Source organism: Leptonychotes weddellii, chromosome 9 (genome assembly GCF_054177405.1).
Source record: "Leptonychotes weddellii isolate Sample4059 chromosome 9, ASM5417740v2, whole genome shotgun sequence".
Lineage (NCBI taxonomy): Eukaryota > Metazoa > Chordata > Mammalia > Carnivora > Phocidae > Leptonychotes > Leptonychotes weddellii.
This window is the reverse complement of record NC_138377.1, coordinates 118,907,328-118,922,114: the sequence shown is the minus strand read 5'-3', so window position 1 is coordinate 118,922,114 and position 14,787 is coordinate 118,907,328. Positions and strand designations below refer to the sequence as shown.

The 14,787-nt window shown below is 42.6% G+C and overlaps 1 protein-coding gene across 1 annotated transcript in view; it reads right to left on the bottom strand.

Moving 5' to 3' along the window:
• Positions 1 to 14,787, bottom strand: part of AGBL1 (AGBL carboxypeptidase 1) — a 637,151-nt gene that overhangs the window by 489,246 nt on the left and 133,118 nt on the right. The window contains exon 15 of the mRNA XM_081831887.1: positions 6,369 to 6,522. Within this exon, the coding sequence (XP_081688013.1) occupies positions 6,369 to 6,522 (154 nt within the window). The remainder of the gene's footprint in view (positions 1 to 6,368; positions 6,523 to 14,787) is intronic.

Sequence of the window (14,787 nt, the reverse complement as noted above, 5' to 3'; positions counted from 1 at the left end):
TGTATGGTGACTAACATAACATAATAAAATAAAATTTAAAAAAAAGGAAGGAAAGAAATCTGGACTCGATGGTCTTTTTTTTATTATTTTTTTTAAAGATTTTATTTATTTATTTGTCACAGAGAGACACAGCGATAGAGGGAACACAAGCAGGGGGAGTGGGAGAGGGAGAAGCAGGCTTCCTGCTGAGCAGGGAGCCCGATGCGGGGCTCGATCCCAGGACCCTGGGACCATGACCTGAGCTGAAGGCAGACGCTTAACGACTGAGCCACCCAGGCGCCCTGGACTCGATGGTCTTTGCAGATTTTTAAGCTCTAAAATTCACTGATCCCTTAGTAATCCTTGGCTCCGCATGTCTGGTGGGGATTAGGAGAGTGGGCAAAAAAAAAAAAAAATTCTGGAGGGAGAGGTTTTCACTTCACTCAAGTTTCTGTTTTCCTTGGACAACTTCTGTCACTTCTCGCTCTCCTCAGCAGAAAGCTCTGTTCTTCATACCTGATCAGGTGTCTCGGAAAGAGACAAAGGCCAGAGAGGATGCAAAATGATTTGCAAAGAAGCCAAAAGGGGAATTCTGTAACTGTGTATTTTTCCACTCTGTTCTAATTTAAAACCACTTACAAATGACAACTCCCAACCCGAGGCAGGTGCCGTGTGGTAGCTCATTATACCCTCAGGACCCCGTGTAAATCTTCTTTCTGAGAACAGCTATTGTCTTCCAAGGAAAAGCTTTTAGCATAATGGCAGGCTGAATAGAACATTGCTTTTGTGAGAATATTTTTAAGAAAGGAAAAAGAGAAAGGTATTCTTTAAGGACTACAAATGCAGCTTCTTGCCTCCCCCACCTCAGGTCCCCTGGAAAGAACAGTGCGTGAGCCACAGAAGACCGTGGTGGTGGAGTAAGATCATCTCACCTCCAGAGACATATAAAGGTTACGCTCTGCTCTTTTCAGTTATGATAACTGCAGGTTGGAGGTGTCTCTGATTGCAAAAATAGCAGGTCCACCCCCTTCTATCCACCTTTGTTACAGTTTCCTGCCTTCTTGGGAGTCAGTGAGTCAGTCGGTGACGAGTCACTTCAAGAATGAGAGTTTCTAATAAGAGAATGGCATTTTCCCTCAGAAAATTCCCACAAATCAGCCCCTCCACTCCAGTAACTCTTGAGAACAGTCAAGACAATATTGTTCTTTGTGTTCTTTTGTTTTGTTTTAGAGAGAGAGAGCACAAGGGGGGTAGGGTCAGGGGAGACAGATTTGAGAAAGAGAGAGAACAAGAGGGGTAGGGGCAGAGGGAAAGGGAGAGAGAGAGTCTCAAGCAGACTCCATGCTGAGTAACAGAGCCCAATGAGGGGTTCTAGCTCACCACCCTGAGATCATGACCTGAGAGGTCATGGACCTGACCCTGAGCCACCCAGGCACCCCAAGTCAATATTGTTATAGCATCAGAATGCATCATTGTCCAAAGGGGGTAAATTTGGCAATAAAGCTCCTGAAAAAAAAATGAAGCATCCATCACAGAGACATAGCCCCAAACTAAAATGGGATCCAAATGCCTCTGGGTTGAAATGGTAATTCAGAATATGAGGTTACTGGGGAAGTGTGGAGAAAATGGAACCCCCAATATGATGGTGGTCTTTAATCAGCAGTATGTCCTGTTTGTGCACCTTTCTGGGAAATCTCCCAATAAGGGCAGTTCCTGAAGGAGGGCTCCACCCTGGAACTGTGGGCTAGAGGCCTGGGGTCTCCTCCCTGAGCCCCCACTTTACACCCTGGTGGCCTCCGGCTGGTTTTTCACCTATAGTGAGACTTACCTTTGCCATATGCAAAATAGAGATAAGGACAAGTGGAGAAACTTCTGTAACAGCAGAGGCAGCTCTTCTGTAAGAAGCAGAAAGCAGGCCTGGCTGGGGGAATGGCTGAGCCTCAGAGACACGTACCATTCTCCTCTCTGGGTTTCTCACCCACCTCCACTAGGATTTGAGTAACAATGACCTTCAGTGCAAATCCAAAAAGCAGACCACACACACAGATACACACACACCATCCATGAAAAGTACATAAACTTAGGAAAATGTGACTTCTCAACTCTCTACTTGGAAGTTGCATATTCAAAGCAGCTGCTAATCAAAGTACCTATTGACATATAATGTATGAAGGATCTAACCATGCTGCGGGTAATTATGCCGGAACACCACTAGCCAAGGGAGCCTAGTCTCAGAAAGCACTAGAAGCAACTTCCGGGATCAATCTCACCTGCCAAACCTGTCCCCAGACCTGCTCAGGTGATGCCTTCTGCTCCAACCTGGTGGAGCCTCCACCCCATTCTTTTGGATGCTGTTTACTCCGCATTCACACTCTGTTCTACAAATCCCAAAGGTCCAGGGCTCCTCCGACATCTGGAATCCTCCCAGGTAGCAAGGACCTAGACCTGCTAATTCCCCCATGCCTCATCCACTAAAGAGCCTGAAGCCAGAATGAGCTGTTTGTCCTTTTGTAACGGTTCCTTTTATCATGAATTTCTCTTCAAGCCTGTCTCCTCTGTAATGATTTCAGGGACAATTTCTCAGACAACTTTCCTGTTTGCTGTCCCACTGAAAAGGGCAGAGAGTGACTTTGCTCGTGGAGCTCCGCCAACATTCCGGCTCTGAGGTGTGAAGTGAGTTTCCTCGCTTGGGAGCACCGAGAGGAGGCACTAGTCCTCGATTCTCCAGACAGCCATAAAAGATGCACCAGGGAAATTGGGCTACCACTGACCTGAAAATACATTTATCAAGAAAATAAGGCTAAATGTTTCCAGGAAAATATCTTTTAAAAAAAACGCTTTGGAAAAATAAATCAAGCCAAATTAATCCTTCTAGGAGACTCTCTGGAGCCCAGACCCTGGGAAGGAGTAAAAGTAATCAGTAAATTGTCCCAATCATCTCTAGGTCTGGGACTTTCAGCCCGACCACCAGGGGATCCAGCCTCGAGCAAGGAGCCTTCTCCCTGGGCCCCAGAGCCATGCTCTTATTTCTTGGGTTTCTGAAATCAGACTGAAGTGATAACCCTACACAATGGAAAGAAAGTCTTTCAGTGCACAAACACCTCCTGATGAGGGGTGAGTGGAAGCCACTGCACCAGAAAGTAGCCAAATCACAGCTAAATACACCTGCAACCTGAAACTCACCTAGTCCCTGGGAGGGGGGGAAGCCGGTGAGACTACTGGAGCTCCCCTGGAGGGAGGCCTACAGGCATGAGAGTCCTGAGCTGCTGGCTCATTTGCTATTTTTTCTGTTCTAAAACAAGGCATCCCATTTTGTGGCTCAAAGGAAGTAAAGTGGTTTTATTACTGATTTACAGGCATGGTTAATTGCAATTTGGATGTTAGGTGGTGTTGATATTGTGCTGGATTTTTTTCTCTCTCAGAAACACAGCAATGGCATATATTTATACAGCCCATAGTTCGAGACTCTGTTCCCACCACGATGGCCCAGCCACGCCATCTCAGCTCTGTACTGGCACCCAATCTATACTGGGTCTGAATGTCCTTTCCTCTTGCCTTCTTGCCACAATATCTGAAACGTCCACCATGCAAAGGCTTCCACTGGGTTAGGAAAGGAAAATAAAATTCATTGTGAGCAGGAAGAGGGTAATACATTCATTTGTGGTCAACTTAGTGTGAGCTGCTTTAACAGCTAAGCTAGCTTCTAATAATGTAAGGACATGAAACAGGGAGGAGGGAAAGTTCTATTTCAGAGTGGAGCCAGAACACCTCTTCAAACAACTGTGTTAGGACATCCGTTGTTATGTATGGACTTTGGAAATCAGAATAACAAAATCGGAAACCAACTGGGCACCACCACGAGGCAGGGTAGTTAGTCTCCCTGAGCCTCTACTTACCTCATCTGTAAAATGGATGACTTCAACCACCATTACAAAAGATACCAACCAGCTGCACAGTGCATACAAATAAGACTTTCAGTGTACTAGCAAGGTAGGTTGCAACTCGCCTTCCATGACTTGGCAGTAGAGGATAAGGATGGTAGCACATCAGGGCTTTTGTCACATTTTAGCTGTGTGACCTCAGCTGAGTCTCAGGACTGGCTACACAATTTGCAGGGCCCATTGCAACATGAAATTGCAGGGCCTCTTGTGGAAAACCTTCTTAAGAATTGAAGCAAAGTGCACAGCCCTTCTTCTAAGCATGGGACCTGGGCCACTGTGCATTTGGCACACTTATGATGAATGGCTCTCATTCATCCTCTCTTGTGGGGCAGAGCCCTGGTTTCCGCTGGGTCCAGCTCGATGACTGTCACTTGCAAGTCTATTGTGCCCCAAGGAGAATGAACAGCATTCATGGCACCATCATCTGGGCCCTCCCAACTCCTATCCAGGATACACCCATTTTTTTTAAAGGTTTTATTTATTTATTTGAGAGAGAACACAAGCAGGGGGAGGGGCAAAGGGCAGACTCCCTGCTGAGCAGGGAGCCTGGCATGGGGCTTGATCCCAGAACGCTGGGATCTTTACCTTAGCTGAAGGCAGATGTTTCCTTGACGAAGCCACCCGGGCACCCCATGATATCTGAGATGAACAACAGCTGACATATCAGCACCTTTTTTTTAAAGATTTATCTACCCATTTGAGAGGAAGAGAGTCAGGGGGCAGGGCAGAGGGAGAGGGAGATAGAGAATCCCCACTCGGACTCCCCGCTGAGCATGGAGCCCAACGCAGGGCTCGATCCCAGGACCCTGAGATCACGACCTGAGCCGAAACCAAGAGCCAGCTGCTGAACCAGCTGAGCCACCCTGGCACCCCTCAGCACACATTTAAGAAAGAAAACTGTAATGGGTTGGCCTGGTGGTGGGTATTGAGGAGGGCATGTTCTGCATGGAGCACTGGGTGTTGTGCACGAACAATGAATCATGGAACACTTCATCTAGAACTAATGATGTAATGTATGGGGATTAACATAAGAATAAAAAAAAAAAAAAGAATTCCTCATATCAGTGAGATGATATGAAAAAAAAAAGAAAGAAAACTGTAAGGATACAGAGGAGAACGCACTTAGGATTACTAATCTTAGGCAGCAGACAGAAACCAGCCTCCTTTGATTCCGAGAAGGGTGTGCTAAGATTTCTTTTCTTTCTTTTATTAACTGAACTATTTCAGAGTGCCAAATTATTTAGGGATCTTTACCATGTTTCAAGTCCTCTCCTTCAAGTAGGAAATGATCTTTCTAGTTATGACACCAGCAAAAGCACCGGTGTCAGCATACACAAAAATGCGAAAGCAGAGGCAGCTCCATCCCACGATCATACATTGGGCTCTTTCCTAGCTCCTATTTGGAAACTGAAACTCCAGAACACAGGCTTACATAGATCCGCTTTCTTACATAAATAACCATCCAGTGAAGGTTGCTCTGGAAGGATCGCTGTCTCTAACTTCCAAAAACTGCTCATGTGCGAGCAGAGGACCCCGTGACTGTTACAGAAATTGCTCTTAAATTCATAAAACACGTAAGAGAATTTTTGGAAAATCCCTTATTATTCATTAAAGCAGTTTAGGCCTCATTAATTCAGATAGGATAATCAGTTGTTGATTAGCCAGGTTGTTAAGCATCCATTGTCAGATGCTGATGGGGTGTGAGAAATTACATTTCGTATCTGCCAAAGAGTCACCTGAACGCGGTTAGCACTTCATCAGGTAAGGCTGCATCTTCTGGGGATAAATTAGCTGGATTTTTCACTCCCCAGTCTTCTTTCATCTCACAGATTTTTCTGTATTGCAAAGCAGCCCTCATTCTGATAGGTTTTTCTTGCCTAAGGTCTAAAATATGTCAGAAGCCAACTTTAAAAGCTAATTGGTTACAGGTAAGTCACACTGGTGCTTGGGGCTCTAACACTTCAGGGGCGTGTGTGTGTGTGTGTGTGTGTGTGTGTGCATCTGCCTGTGTGTTGGTTTGGTTGGACAGTTCTTGGCTAGAGCCTCCTCCTCCTTGTCAGCCCTTCAGATCCAAATGGTATTCAAGCCATCAAGGGGATTCTTCAGCCGGGGCTCCAAAACTCAACTTCCTTCCTTTCCAGCCCTTGTCTGCCCTTGGGAGCGGTATAATGGCAGTGAGCATGGTCAGAAGAGGGCCTGGCTAGACAGTGTGACTCCAGTTCCTCTCCCTGACAGTTTGCAATTTATTTTTTTTCCCTTTAACAACAGGACAGCGTTAATATTTACCCTTCGTGTTGTACCAAGAGTGGGGAGTGCATTTCTATAAAGACAGACCAGTCCCCAGGCCTTTATGAAGCTTCTGATCTCAACGGGACAGGGAGTGTCCAAGGCTGTGAGGACACCCCATAACCACCACATCTTCAAAGAGGGTTGTCATTTTTTACTCACGGAACTGCTCCAGGTGGTCAGCGCTATTAGACTCAGGCGTGGCCGTGATAGTCACCAATGGACACGAATTCCCTCCCAGCGTCTGGCAGAGAACATCCTGGCGGAAGTAGACTTGCTTGGGGTTCACGCTTTTTTCCAGGATGTCAAGGTGAGTCTGGAGCAGAGATGAAACAGAAGCGATTATGATTCATGACATATTTTTGACCATAACAATAGAAAATGGCAACAGAGCTTATATTCACTATCTCCCTATAGATTAGACGTCCTTTTATTCACCTAGTGTGCCTGATATTGAGCAGTAAGTGATTAACAAGGGGGCTGTTCCTACTGGCTAGAAGTTCAGGGAAGCTGAACAGGAAACCTAGTTTTTGCACATGTCTGCACAACAGAATATCTGTTTTCAAGTCACACTGAAAGCAAGAGGGCAGGGCATACAGCATGTTTCCCGACACTGAGGCATAGAGAGAATGTGTCCATGAAGACAGAGTATACCCAGAACACTTGGGAACATGAGACAGAGAGCTTCAGCAGCATGAAGCACTTTAGAACCAAGAGTTATACAGAGTGTTGTGAGCACATCCAAGGACAATACAAAGCACTGACCCAGGTGGGATGCTAGATGAAGAGAACAATGAACTGGTAGTGATTAATTTTTTAATTTTCCCTCTCCTACCTTCCCATTCAAACACTCATTTAAAACACAGAAAGATATAGAAATGGGCTAGCCATTGAAACTAAGACTCAACAGTCTTTAAGACCTCTGACTATATTTTCACTAGCTCCAACAGTGGGTTTGATCAGAAAGAGGTTAAGAGATTTCCTCCCACCCACACTGCCACCCTGATGACAGTGACATAGTAACCACAGTAACCAGAGGGAGAAGCTGCCCCCTCCAGCACAAGAACATCAGTGTACAAAACTTATCCTTCCAGGGGCGCCTGGGTGGCTCAGTCGTTAAGCATCTGCCTTTGGCTCAGGTCATGATCCCAGGGTCCTGGGATCGAGCCCCGCATTGGGCTCCCTGCTCCGTGGGGAGTCTGCTTCTCCCTCTCCCACTCCCTGCTGCTTGTGCTCCTGCTCTCGCTATCTCTTTCTCTGTCAAATTAAAAAAACAAAAACAAGACAAAACAAAAAAAAACATCCCTCCAGCTGAAGAGCTAAAGTTTTCACCATAATCCAGAAGGTATGAGGGCCAAGAAGAAACAACCCACCTTGTTTTTTGACAAATCACAAGCCTGTTAGGTAAATGAAACAAACATGAATCCTATGAAAATACATATAAAATATTCATAAAATATACTGTGAAAAAGGGAGCAGTTCCCTCAAAAAATAAAGGATGTGCTTATGTGTGAAAAGGACTTACTCTGGAAGTGGTAGGCAGACTAACAGCTCCCCCAAAGATCCACACCCTAATCTTCTGAACCTGTAAATAGGTTACCTTCCATGGCAAAAGAGACTTTGCAGATATATTTAGGATAAAGGTCTACTTGAAATGGGGAGGTTCTACCATGATTCAGCTGGAGCCAATCCAATCACAAGTGCTTAAGAGCAGGAAACTAGTCCCATCTGTGGAGAACCAAAAATGGCAGCATGAGAAGGACTCAGTCTGCCATTAAGGGCCTTGAAGATGGGAGAAGCAGGTTGAAAGCCAAGGAACATGGTGTCCTCTAAAAGCTGGAAAAGGCAAGAAAACAAATTCTCTCCAAGAGCCTCCAGAAGGAATGGGGCCCCAACACCTTGACTTTGCCCCAGTGAGCCCCATGTCGAACTTCTAAAGAGCTATAAAACAAAAGAAAAGCTTATGTTTGAGCCACTAAGTTTGTGATAATTTGTTACAGCAGCAACAGAAAATTAATTCACAAATAAACAAGAAAAACAATTTTCTAAACTAAGTAAAAATCCTAGCATTTGGGTAAGTGCAGACTAAAACCTACTTGTACTCTATTGAAATATCCGAGTTGCAAGGAGGAAGAAAAAGTCCCAGGGAAAGAGATTACCAGATGCCTCTGTGTAACCTTTCTACTAGCCTCAGGGATATCTGAAAATCTGACCCTGAGTCATATACTCTTTGCAACTGAGACCCCAAATCATCTACCCCCACATAGCCTACTGACTTTATTATTCCCTGTCTGCCTCAACACAACTTTACTAGTCCAGGAAACTCTTGCCCAGGAAAATATAAATCACAAATAAATTTATTGTTCATTCCAGGAACATCTCATCAATTCTTCAACAGAAAGCCACAACTGACACATTGATCCAAGACCCTTACAGCCCCTCTCCCCAAGATCCTTGCCTTACAGTGTCCCCCAATCTTAAACCACTGTATCATGATCTTTAACCAATGCTAATCAAGCCCCACATTAAAGAAACCTTCTCTTAAACAAGCCTTTAAAGACTTAATAAATATCCCACCTTCTCCCTTCCCCTTTTGAGGTACTGTCAAGACTCAGTCACATTCTTCCTTGCAAGTATATTAGTTTCCTCTCACTGCTATTAACAAATTACCACAAATTTAATGGATGGACGCAACACAAATTAATTGTCTTACGGTTCTGGAGGTCCAAAGTCCAAAATGGGCCTTACTGGGCAAAAGTCGAGGTGTTGGGAGAACTACACTCCCTCTGGAGGTTCTAGAGGATAATTCATTCCCTTGCCTTTACCAGCATCTAGAGGTCATGTACATTCCTTGCTTCTTGGTGCCTTCCTCCATCTCCAACACCAGCAATCCCATCATCCCCACCTCTCCTCTGACTCTGACTCTTCTGTTTCATTCTTTCATGTTTAAGGACCCTTGTGATGACACTGGACCCAACCTGATAATTCAGGAGAAGCTCCCTATCTCAAGACCCTTAATTTGATCACATCTGCAAAAGCTCTTGTACTAGACATCTTCGCAAGTTCCAGGGATTAAGATGTGAACATCTTTGGGGGACCACTATTCAGCCCAACACACCAAGGTAAGCAATAAACTCATGTCTGTCTTAGAAACAGGTTGCTTGGGTGATATTTCTAGGACCATCATTTGACGCAATACTAAGTAATGGAATTAGAAGGTGCATGTCTATCTCAGATTCAAGAAGAGAATTAAACTGAGGCCTATGTACCCTACCAAGCCTTTGTACTTCATTCTTGGGATTGTTCATTGAATAATGAGTACCAGATATTGTTGACATGCACTGGCTGGAGATTGGGAGGTAGTCTCACACCCTTGAGAACTAAGTACTAAGTATATGTACACAAACACATATAACCAAAAGGCCTATGTAACTACCTAGGTATGAAAGTTGAAGAAACCCTGGGGCCAAGGGTCAGCTTCATCTCTCATGACCACACATTTCCCTAGTAAGAGTGACTAGGGCCAAAGAAGCCATACCTGGGAGTCTTCACTAAGCCCTTTCCATGCATACTGTGTGGTTGCTTGCCCTGTGTCCTTTCTCAAGGATGAGTAAGTTTGGCTCTAGGAAAGCCTCGTCTTGTGTATTTACCAATCTAACTAAAATCAACACCACTACTCCATATTGGGCAGAATCGGGGGTTGCACCCTACCATTAAGATTCTTTTAAAAAGTAGGTATGTGTGTTTGTTTTTGTAGATAAACCTACACATGGACATATATGTACACACAAAAAAATCATACTTGGATCATACTTTCTTCTGCAACACTAGATGCCAGGAGTACTGCTTAGTGTTTGAAAGTAGACAGGATTGTTATAATACACTATATGGTTATTAAATTGAATTTAAATTAAAAAAAAATTTTAAGAGAGATGTGCAGGGGCACCTGGGTGGTGCAGTCTGTTAAGCAACCAACTCTTGGTTTCTGCTCTGGTTGTGATCTCACAGTCATGGGATGGATTATGTTTGCATTGGGCTCCACGCTCAGTACACAGTCTGCTTTAAGTTTCTCTCTCCTTTTCCCTCCGCCCCTCCCCACTGTGCTCTCTCTCTCAAATAAATAAATCTTTAAAAAAAGAGATGTGCAAGGGAAGAATAAATTAAAACAAAATACGAACTTTCTTAACTCACATAGACATAGTGATATCATATCATCCTTGAAAACGTAAGGTAAAATAGCAAGAGAGTAGGCTCTTATGTCAAACTGCCTTGATTCAAATTTGAGCTGTAGATTCTGGAAAAGGTATGTAAATTTTGTACTTAGCCTCTTTGTGACTCAGTTTTCTTATCTTTCAAAGGGATATAAAAATACCCACCTCATTCAGTGGTTGCTATAATTTAGCCATATACTGTGTGTGAAAAGTGCCTATCATATAGGAAATACTCAATTTTAGCTGTTCATATTGATAGAGAAATATAGGCTCAAATATGTTTTTAAGAACAAAAAGGGAAACACTAGTAGAATTATAAACACTAAGGGGGAAAAAGTCAAAGAAAATAAGGTCGTCCATGTTGCATAAGAAAGAGAGAGGGAGAGAGGGAGGAAGGGAAGGAAAGAAGGAAAGAAGGAAGGAAGGCAGGCAGAAAGAGAAAGAAAGAAGAAAGAAAGAAAGAAAGAAAGAAAGAAAGAAAGAAAGAAAGAAAGAAAGAAAGAAAAGAAAAGAAAGAAAGAAGAAATAGAAAATAGCATAAAATCAAAATGACAGAAATAACACCAAAACTTGCTATAAGTATAAATAGATCAAACAGCCTTATTAAATGACAAAAACTTCCAGATTCATTTTTTTAAATCTCATTGCATATTGTATATAACAAGTACTTTGAAAGAAAGGAAAAATACATAATGTGTATGAAAAGCACTCCTAAATGATCTATTTTGTTTGCCTCCATTAAAATATTTTAGGAGAGAAATATTGAAATTTAAAGGATAAGCAAACATAAATTAAAGCAGGCATGGCAATCGTAATATATGACAAAGTCATACTTAAGACCAAGTACATTAAATGGGATTTAAAAATCTTATTTTGATAAAGGGCACAATTCACAATGAACATATAAAACTCATAAATCTTAAGAATCAAATAACATACATTGAAATATACAGCGCAAAAAAGGCAGAAGGGGTAAAAATGGTACAAGGAATGGGACTCTTCAAGAAAGTGTTGAATAAATCAGCTGCACAAACATAATGATATAGAGTGTTTGAACAATATTGTTTTTATAGATAAATGTCAAACTTTGTCTCTACAGAGAACATTTTTTTCCCTCAAACATCCATGGAACTGTAACAAAAATTAATCACATACAGGGCTTTTTAAAAGTTCACTAAATTTCCCCCCAACAAGTAGAAACTGTACAAACCACATTATCTGACAATAATTAAATGAAATTAGGCATATGTAAAAATGGTTTGAAATACAGCAAAAATCAAAACATTAGAGAATAGAAAAATATCCTCCTGAAAGCAGCTCATGGAAGAAATTCATGTATAAAAAGGAAAAATCAATATTAAATCAGTGTAATTAAAGTCCTTGTAGAAGGAGAGGGCCATCTGGTCTCCTGGGAGAGATGGCCCAGGACAAGAACGGAAATGTCCCTTTCAGGCTGTCAGCCATGTCTCACCCATCCCGGTAAAGGGGAATTCCAGAACCTTATTTAAGGGAATGAAGATAGTCATGAATTTAGATGAAACTCTCTGTGATGGTAAACAGATTATTTTCATCGCTTTCATAAGTTTCTGGGTGAAAGCTGCTCCCGCTATTGGTTATTACTGAAATCCAGACTGTGTGGCATCTGCCTCATGATTACTCCCAAGATTCCAGGTCCCTAAACTGGGAAAGCAATATTCTCTTCTGCAGCATCCTCCCCAGATGTATTCTGTCGGACGTTACTAAGTGCTGGGGTTTGGAGAGGGAGGTAAAGGGGTGGGAAATTCACAGCCAGGAAACATGGGGAGTTAAAGAAAATGAAAGCATTTTCATGGCCCCAGAACTTTTCAGATTCCTCAATTCGCCAATATGCACCATGGAACCTAGATGAAAAACTAGCCCACAGTGCTTCATGAATTTATACGACCTCTAAACTTTTTCTTTAAAGATCTCAGGATACTGGAATGCTATAGAATGTGCTTTGGAAAATGCAGGCTTTGCTGAACTGTTTCTATGAGGATTTTTTTTTTTTTTTGCCATCAAAGTTATTCATTTGACATTTCATTATGGCTACAAGGGCCCTTATGGGATGGGTGGGGGGTGAGGGGGAGGCTTCTCAACAGAAGTACTGGTCATCATTCTGTGATGTCACAAGGTTACACACAGGCCATAGCTCTTTGGTGTCTGATGCCAAATCTAAAAAGTAACAGTAATAAAATCTAGATTTTGGAAATCATATATAGGAAGCAGGTTTGGAAGCAGTTTGTCTAAGATAGAAGTCATCAAACACAATTAAGTATGAGAGAAAAAAGTAAACAAAACAAAACAAACACATCATTGTGAACACCGTCCTTCAAAACAGCATCACCTTACAGATGGTAGCTACACTTGGGGTGAGCACAGCATGACATACAGAGATGTCCGATCACTGTGTCCTACACCTGAAACTAATGTAACATCGTGCATCAGCTCTACTCAAATAAACAAGAACAACAATATCACTTTAGCACGCCTCCTAGCAGTAAATGTGGGAGGAAGCAAGGTTTCAAAGTTTTCTTCTCCTATGAATTTTCTGTTAAATTTTCAATTATTATATTTTTATGATTAATAATATCACAACTCAACAAATGCCTATTTTTCTTTTAGCTGAAATTCACTTTTTTAAAAAGATTTTACTTATTTGACAGAGAGAGAGAGCACAAGAAGAATGAGCAGGAGAGGGAGAAGCAGGCTCCCCACTGAGCAGGGAGCCTGATGCGGGGCTCAATCCCAGGACCCTGGGATCATGACCTGAGCCTAAGGCAGATGCTTAACCCACTGAGCCACCCAGGCACCCCTGAAGTTCATTTTCTGTAAACTGTACTTGTTCATACAACCCTCCCCTCAAGGAAATCTCTGCCCCATTCCACCTACCACCAAATATGTAACACCTCCATTCTTAGGCATTATCCTGATTCCAGTCATACAGAAGACTTCCAGAAGTCAACCAGCTATAAACTTCTGTAGGATTTCCTTTTGCAGAAATGGTTCTGTATTGTTCTCCAGAAAATGGTTTAGAGGTGATGGAGCATTCGCTCCATCTCCAGTCCAGCAAGGCCATGTGTAATTGGACTTTGCTGGGATCAATGATGAGAGGAGCAGGGCTTCAGAATGCACGTGCCAACAACCACGTATAATCACAGCCCCGCAGAAGCCACAGGGGCGGGTTTCTTTACAAAAATGGGAATGAGTTCAAGGCAATGATGGGAGCCCCAGAAAGACTGTCTTCTTAGAAGCAAATCCTACCTCTCCATGAAAGATGCCAGGCTGATAAGGTAGGCTGCAGCCGAGCTTCTTGCCCTCTTCTCCTCTATCAGCTACTCCCTTAAAACTGCCAGAAAAGATTTCATTGACCTCAGCAGGTTACCCCACCAACAGCTATTGATAAAGTGAGAAGTACCTGCACCCAAAATCGTTCGTTTGTCATTGTTAGCCCCTAAACTCCTATCCTCTCTGTCCCCCTAATTCAGAAGAAAGCTCACCCCTAAGGAGACGGTCGATTTTATTTGTATACAGACTAGTCCTCAGTTGTCACTTAAATAAACTCGTTGGAGACTGGAAGGCTTCTCATCACAAGACAAGAGCAAATGACATGTGTAAGAGAAGCCATAGAGCATGTGCCAGTGGGTTCTAATGGGCTCTCTCAGACTGCCCCTTCTGCCAGTATCACTGTCCCTACATTAAACAGACTTACTTTGAGAAGGGAGAGAAATGATTCGTCTCCAGGTGTCTGCTCATAGATTTGCCAATTAGAAAGAAAAGATGATGTTAATATCCTTTTTCCATTAAAAATAAATGAAGTTATATCACTGATGATTTGGAAAAGAGAGTTGAAAAATTATTTTAATGAACTACCCTAAGACAGCCATCAGTAGCCTTTGTATTTATTTCTTTGTGGTCCTTTATTTGGATTTTTTACAGAATTTTAATTTTATTAAGTTATGGAATGGGTATCTTCCCATCAGCCTGATGGAGAAAATGATCACACATCATTATAAAAAAGAGAATAAATGCTCTGATGCCTACCATCTAATATTGCTCACTACACGCACACACTTGGCTAACATTTTCCATGTATCAAGTCATTTACCCTTCATAACAACCCACTAGTAATTACTTTTATATGCTGAGCCCTTCTAAAAGATTGTGCAAATGACATTCTAATTTTCTATTTTCTTTCCTTCTCTCACTCTCTTTCTCTTTCCCTACACTATACTCCATTTCACCTCTGAAGATATTTGTGGGAGCACCTGCCACCATACGTATATATGTCTGCTGAAAAATTCTGCTCAAACTTTCAGAGCCTTAAGCTCTGCGAACATACGGACCCTACT